General features: G+C 37.9%; 1 protein-coding gene across 1 annotated transcript; it reads right to left on the reverse strand.

Moving 5' to 3' along the window:
• Positions 1–2,059: 2,059 nt before the first annotated feature.
• Positions 2,060–7,944, reverse strand: LOC140749606 (ecdysone oxidase). The gene is made up of 3 exons (XM_073082712.1): positions 7,806–7,944; positions 4,443–4,576; positions 2,060–3,598 (listed from the first exon to the last, which is right to left on the reverse strand). Exons 1-3 carry the CDS (start codon positions 7,942–7,944, stop codon positions 2,060–2,062), a joined length of 1,812 nt encoding a protein of 603 aa, XP_072938813.1.

Raw genomic sequence — 7,944 nt, forward strand, 5'->3', positions numbered from 1 at the left:
CTGAAAGATGTTGGCACTCCTAAAGATTAAGATGGTCACACCCTTCAGACCCTTGGTCACACCCTTCCACCGAAATAAAAAAACTGTTTTTTTTTTTATTATTATATAGGAGTAGCAGACGAGCATTTAGTCCACCTGATGGTAAGTGGCTACTGCCGCCCATGGACATTTGTAATCAACCCCAGATAGGATTAGATATTCCTACCTGAGGTCGGCCACAGATGCGCCGCTACCCCTGAGGACTAAGCTGGAATGCCTCGGATAAGTATGTCTCCCTTACCACACCCTTCAAAACGGAACACAGCAGCGCTTAACACTGCTGTTATTAGGCAGAAATAGGTGTGGCGGTGGTGCCGCCGGAGTCGAACCAAAAAGGGTTCTACCACCTTTGAAACAGTGATAGAACTGATAGAGATAGAACTGCTTGAAACAGAGATAGGCTGTAAACTCGTTCTCTGTTTTTTCGTCTACTATTACATAATGTACTCGTAAACTAAAAATAATGTATACAGCCGAACATAGAACCTCTTTCATTTCGGAGTCGGTTAAAATAATTTAGTTTAATGTATAACTTGTTTCGTTAAGATTGTAATCTACAATGGCATTGGTTGATACGTTTTTTTTTCTATAGTGTGTGAGCGAGAAACATACGAAAGCAGCCAGTTTGGATTACAACCTTTATCGAAACAGATTATATTATTATATCTATAGCTATACTCATAATTTTTAAACTTCGTGTATACTGTGATAATATAAAACGTTGCATTATCTCATTGTAAATACTTATAAATGTTATAATATCAAACAATACAATAATACAACTTGAGTCAATAAAGGTTGTAGTCCAAAATGGCGGGTTATGTACTGTAATAGGTTATGTATCTTTCATACATTATCGAGAAAGAACGGGTGAGACATAGAAATGGTGCCATATTGCACTACAAACTTTATTCAATCAAGTTATACTGACAAATGGTTATTATATAGGTGTTAGTTATGTATTAAACTTCTATGTGGCATTACGTTTGTGGACAGGTGGTAAAATAAAGCTTACAAAATTATTTACAACTTTTATTTAATCTCTGTTACTGTCCCACCGCTGGGCTCGCTTTCATCACTATTACAGTTTGTTATAAATTTGGACATGCTTATTCGAATATCATGCTTTTGATCAGACTCAATAGTAAATGTTTTTGGCGCTCAGTGTGGACTGTGAACATAGGTATAGTCCGCGTAAAACTACTAGTCCTCTCTCAATATAAAAATGAATCGCGTCGCCATTGTAAATTGTATGACTACACCTGCTCGCAACAACTTAGAGCGGACTAGTAGTTTGGCGAGTACTATACTGATTATTGATGAGCGTTCTTAATTGGTTACAAGGCATTAGGATGTCCGCTAAAGCGGGCACGATTGCATGTTTTTGCGTCTGTTAAAGAAAAGGGTGACGTTATAGGCGCGCGCACATGCGGCGTTTTTTAACCGCGCGTTTGCACGTAGCGGGTGCCCGCTCGTTAACTGTTTCTCGAATTAAGTTGAGTGCCACCACTTTGTACAGTGTGCACAGACTTTGCTTTAAATTCTTCGTTTTGAGGAAGACTAACTTCCGAAGTTAACATTTCCATGTCACATTATCTTAAATTAAACAGTCATGAATTAATAGTCTTCAACATATATTGTTGTCAGTAATGATGTCAGTGTAACTGGTATTTTTATGATTATCTTCTAGAATCAATCATTATAATTAATGAAATTTTAAGATAAAATAAATTAACTTAAATTGGACGTATATTGGAATAATGACAAAAATAATTTATTTGTAATAAACCATATTTTAGTCTTGCTACGTATTTACAATAAGTTCTTAATAGTCTTCAACATATATTGTTGTCAGTAATGATGTCAGTGTAACTGGTATTTTTATGATTATCTTCTAGAATCAATCATTATAATTAATGAAATTTTAAGATAAAATAAATTAACTTAAATTGGACGTATATTGGAATAATGACAAAAATAATTTATTTGTAATAAACCATATTTTAGTCTTGCTACGTATTTACAATAAGTTCTCACAGATTCCATTATCAACTTTGATCATATCTGACGCTTTCTCGGCTATCATAGTGACTGGGGCATTGGTGTTCCCGCTAGGAATGGTTGGCATCACGCTTGCATCTACCACCCTTAACCTGTTCACCCCTCTCACCCTTAACCTCTCGTCCACGACGCCAGTAGGACCCATAGCACACGTCCCTACAGGGTGGTATTGGGATCCTACTAAATTTAAAACATAGCACTTCCAGTACTCGTGGCTACCGAAGGCGAAGTCTTTGCAAGCTCTAACATTGAGATCCACGACGTGCGACTTTACACTTTTGAAGTATGTCGTGTTGATCACTGAGGTGTAATCGTGTACGCAACTTGCGAATTGCTCCAAATCCAACACGTTAGAAAAGAAGCCGGTTTCAATAACAGCCGGATCTTCTGGATATTTGCTCCGGAGACGAATATGACCTCTCGACTCTGGATGCAAGAAGCTGATTAGCGCGAAGAACGTTTCTCCTGCTTGTGTTGCTGCCACCATTGGCGTGCAAATATTATCTGCGTACGTGAATACATTCGAGCATATCAAAGTGGGCAAGAGTGACCCCATGGGCAGCGGCAGCGCAGTCACTTGGTAGTCTGGGTACGACTGGTTCTTGTCGAGAGCAACGAGTCCCATCATGGACGGTGCAGGAAACTTGTCTAAATTCGTGAAAGTGTCCAATGTGTTCATAATTGACGCGAAGTTCGTCTTTCCCGTTAAAACGACTGGTACCAACATGTGGTTCTGCAAATTCGCACCGACATTTGGCGATTGCACCAATGTTTTGATGCTATGCTTGTCCAAATGGTCTTTTGGTCCTATACCAGAGAGCATCAACAGTTGAGGACTGTTGATACTGCCAGCTGACAAAATTACTTCTCTATGCGCGTGGACTTTGATATTTTCTCCCTTATTAGTTTTTACTTCGATCCCAATTGCGTTGTTGTTATCATCAAACATTATTTTATTGGCAAATGTTTTCGTAGCAACGTGTAAATTGGGACGATCTTTAACCGGGTTTAGGAAAGAAACTGCAGAGCTTTGGCGGATAAACTTATCGATATTGAAGCTTGGAGGAGAAAATCCTAACTGTTTGTATCCGTTCGTATCGATTAAAATATCATGTCCATTTTCTTTGAACGCATCGAAATAAAGCTTAGTTTCCTCCCAAAGGGGTCTAGTAACGACCATATATCCATTTGTGTTGTGGAGAGGTTTTGAGCTACTATTTAGGATATCTGGATCTATTAAATGCTCACTTTTCTTAAAATACTTAGTGGCTGTGTCCCAATCCCAGCCAGGGTTCCCTAAAGACACCCATTGGTCATAATCGGCTTTATTTCCCCTCACATAATACATATAGTTAATAGAGCTGGAGCCACCTAACATTTTCCCTTTGATTTCGTGAATATTTTTTGATGAATGTTCCTGTGCTGTTTGACCATCGTTTATAGTGTAGTAGTTCCAATCTGGTAGTGCGTTGCTCACCAATACAGAAAGACCAGGGTTCTAGAACAATGGAAGTTAATTTTAATGAGTGCCTATTGGCACATTTTTGTAATTAGGAATAAGTACCTACCTATGAGGTCATTGTGGTACATCAATGTATGAGACAGATTTTGGTCTCCGACGTCCGAGGCCCAGATTCAAATTAGCACACATTTATAGCTAATTCATAATGTAGTCAAAGTTGTGTTACATTATATTTATTCGTCTCAAGTGTTAAATGCAGAAGCACGTAAATTTAATTGTAGAAACGTATTGGGAATATTAGAAAACTTATTTGATAGTTCCATTCATCCATCCATCCATCCATCAGCCTTTTGGGGTCCACTGCTGGACATAGGCCTCCCCTAATTGGCGCCACTCCAACCGGTTCCATGCCCTTTGAAGCCAGCGGTTTCCCGCCGTCTTCTTCAGGTCGTCGGTCCACCTGGTCGGGGGGCGGCCTGAACTCCTTTTGCCTATGCGTGGTCGCCACTCGAGGACCTTCCTTCCCCACCAGTTATCGGTCCTCCGAGCGATGTGGCCGGCCCATATGATAGTTACATTACGATTATTTATATTATTTACCCACCCCTAAAGGTAAAGGTTACCCCTAAAGGTAGTGGTTTGACATTCAGCCTAGAGGTGTAAAAAAGCAAAATGTAAACGGTGTGTCAAATCTACCAATCCGCATCGTGGCAGACCTTAGCCTAAACAATGGTCACCCATAGAGAGGGACAGCTGTTTTCCCCTCAAGATGCAAAAACCACCATTCCACACACCAGTCCCCTTCTCCTTGTATTGTCGCGAATTGGCTACATTACGAGATGACTTTCTTGTATGTCTGTTCTATCTGGATGTTACTAACATTGGCAATGGGTGGCGCGTCGTCCCCAGCTTCCACGAGGAGCACAGACCAGTTGCCGACCTCAGTGAGCCGGTTGGCCAGCACGCACCCCGCGGTACCCCCGCCCACTATCACGAAGTCGAAGCTCTGGCCGTCTGGGGAAATCACAATCGATTTAGTAATAAGGCTTTGTATATTTGAGCACAATCAGATGAATGACCTCTATGAAAAAAATTCTGCTTTAGGGTATACGCACTGCACCACACTCGCCCAGGTGGTGTTATCAGCTTAAAAGAATAGCTGGTTGGACCGGAATAGTCTGACTAGGGAGGTCTAACTGCCACGCCATTTCCGGCGTGAAGCAGGTCAGTCTCTATGAAAAGACCATCTTAGTCCTAAAGAGTGATCGGCTTCAGCTGGAACCCCACCCACCTATTTTATATTACTACTAGTTTTTGCCCGCGGCTTCGCCCGCGTTTAAAAGAAAATAATATGACATACTAACATACATAAAACTGAAAATTCGTACCTTCATTGGAATGGCAGTGGCGCCATCTGGCGAAAATTGGTCGTACCAACTCTGAAACCTTCGTGGGCTCATGGACAACAACTTTGCTAAAGATCATCACTTGATCAAATGCATAGTTTACGATTCAATCCTTACTAATATCGATTAAAATAATCGATATTAGTAAGTATTGAATTGATCTTTTGGTCCAAAAGATCGATTCTCCGATTAATCGATCTTAGATCGCCATCCCTACTTCCCGGGGGATTTCCGGGATAAAAACTATCCTATGTCATTTCTCGGGTCTCAGACTATCATTGTACAAAATTACATTAAAATCGGTTCAGTGGTTTAGGCGTGAAGAAGAGACAACCAGACAGATAGACAGACAGACAGAGCTACTTTCGGATTTATAATATTAGTGAGGATGATGTCCATGGGCGGCAGTCACCATTTAAGATCAAATGGACAAAGTTTCACACGTCGCTACGTCAATAGTTCAATACATACGAAATAAAAGTCCTGGAACCACTGTTGTAGGGTATACCTATACTTAATACACTTGTAAGTAGTATAATAAATAATAGGTAAATGCAATTATGAGTTATGACAATAACATAAACAAATCATAGAATCGTTTCGTTAAGTTCAGAGGATAATAATTTAATGAGTGTGTTTGTCTTTTTATGTTAGAAGAACATTGTATTATGTAAATTTTCTTAATGAAGTAAATATAGATACAACAGAATAAGGTTAAAAAAATTAACAAAAAATATAACCGAGTCCTATGCCACTACAAAGTAAAAATTAATTCAAATAAATCTTAGTATAGTAGGTACATAGTTCTGAAATCGGCGCTCAATATATTTCGTTGTACAACCATTCTTTGCCTATCAACCTTATTAAGGCAGAATGCACTGTTAAAAACATGGGGTAGTGATGATGAATTCCACCTCATAATATCACAGTTCTAATCATCAGACCGTACTCATGTCAAGGTATAGTACAGGATCCCTAGTATAGTTTTCATCATTTATTAATAACAAGCTGATTTTTCGTGAGTAGCTTCGTTTCGACAAGACGCCCAACATTTTTCCTTACAGCAATGTTGGTAAATGGTAGCTTGATGGGGCAGCAAGGATAAAATATGTTGACCGGACGAATTCTAAAAATTTATTACTAACCAAATTTTTCTTTGTTAATTATCAAGATAATTATTTAAATAACGTGAAAAAATATTTGTCCTACAAAATATAAGGTTTTTATTAAGGCGTCCCCCCTCTCCAACATGTATCATAAACAAGGCCATGAAAAATAATTACTAACCAGCTGATTTTTTTTTTATTGGCTGTCTACCATTTACATAGTCTACCATGCACATTGTCCTACAAATTACATGGTATGTCATCTCGGACCTACACTTAAAAGTTGTAGTACTAATACTTAATGTAAAAATAATTAGTATCAAGCTGAGTGTTCCAGAATAGCTTCGTTTCAATGAGACGCCCAACAAATTCTCGTACGAAAGTTCTCGATTGTGGTTTATAACTAAAATAATAGGGATGAAATATGTTGATTTGACGAATCAAAAAAAAATATTACTAACCGAATTTTTTTTATTAATTATCGAGACAATTATCTAAATAACGTGAAAAAATATTTGTCCTACAAAATATAAGGTTTTTTTAAGGCGTCCCCCCTCTCCAACATGTATCATAAACAAGGTCATGAAAAATAATTACTAACCAGCTGATTTTTTTTTATTAGCTGTCTAACATTTACACAGCTTACTACCCACATTGTCCTACAAATTGCGAAGTACGTTATTCCAGTCCGCCAGTTTTATAGTTTATTTATATTATATTATAGTTAAATTACAAATCTTGTAGGATTAATAAAAGTTACCCTTTTTTTTGTAGGACATTGTTTTATTTAGATAAAAATTATATTATCCTATCACGTGATACCTTTGTCCTACAGTTACTAATAAAAAAAATAATCCTGCGGAATTAACATCTTTTCAGCGTAGGTCCGAGATGACATACCATGCAATTTGTAGGACAATGTGCATGGTAGACTATGTAAATGGTAGACAGCCAATAAAAAAAAATCAGCTGGTTAGTAATTATTTTTCATGACCTTGTTTATGATACATGTTGGAGAGGGGGGACGCCTTAATAAAAACCTTATATTTTGTAGGACAAATATTTTTTCACGTTATTTAAATAATTATCTTGATAATAAACAAAGAAAAATTTGGTTAGTAATAAATTTTTAGAATTCGTCCGGTCAACATATTTTATCCTTGCTGCCCCATCAAGCTACCATTTACCAACATTGCTGTAAGGAAAAATGTTGGGCGTCTTGTCGAAACGAAGCTACTCACGAAAAATCAGCTTGTTATTAATACATGATGAAAACTATACTAGGGATCCTGTACCAGTAGGAAAATACCGCAATGAAACTCCCTTTCAAATGAAAAGAAAACAATTAAACTGGTTAGGAAATACACGAGTTATTCAAGTTTAAAAGAAATTAGGTTATTCCAATTTTCCAGGAAAACTTGCGAAATCATCAATTATCTTCGAAATGGGTGAACGGTGAAATGTGGTGAATGGGTGATTCCCCCTGTGAAACTAGCCGCATACAATAGTGTTTTAATCATGTCGATGGGTCGCGGCATCGTGATACGTGTATATATAGATAACCTCTCTTTTTTGTTATGTATATATGTGTACCTATAAATAATAAATTACGTAGGTACTCTTGTACCTACTTCAGTACTTTCTGTCATTCACAGAATAATAATACATGGCAGGTTAAAAGGACATAAGTAAGTAATACGTATATGCAATAAAAAAACATAATATACATACCAATCAAGTCTGTCTGTCCAGGGTAGTGTGGATGATGGATGAGCGTCGAACTGAGTAGCACCAATAAGGCCTGAAGATAACTTATAATCGGAATGGCCACCTTTATTTGGAAGTATGCGAACATCCACTGGAACGACAT

This window comes from Epargyreus clarus, unplaced genomic scaffold, assembly GCF_041222505.1.
Source record: "Epargyreus clarus isolate Ecla_fem2 unplaced genomic scaffold, WU_Ecla_fem_2.2 ptg000018l, whole genome shotgun sequence".
Taxonomy (NCBI): Eukaryota; Metazoa; Arthropoda; class Insecta; order Lepidoptera; family Hesperiidae; genus Epargyreus; species Epargyreus clarus.

Excerpts from the sequence above, each read along its gene's own strand:
- LOC140749606 (XM_073082712.1), bottom strand. The coding sequence starts at position 7,944 with ATGTCGTTCCAGTGGATGTTCGCATACTTCCAAATAAAGGTGGCCATT. Across the intron at positions 4,577-7,805 it reads TGGACAGACAGACTTGATTG|ACGGCCAGAGCTTCGACTTC; the intron begins GTATGTATATTA and ends TGATTTCCCCAG. Across the intron at positions 3,599-4,442 it reads ACGCGCCACCCATTGCCAAT|AACCCTGGTCTTTCTGTATT; the intron begins GTTAGTAACATC and ends CCATTGTTCTAG.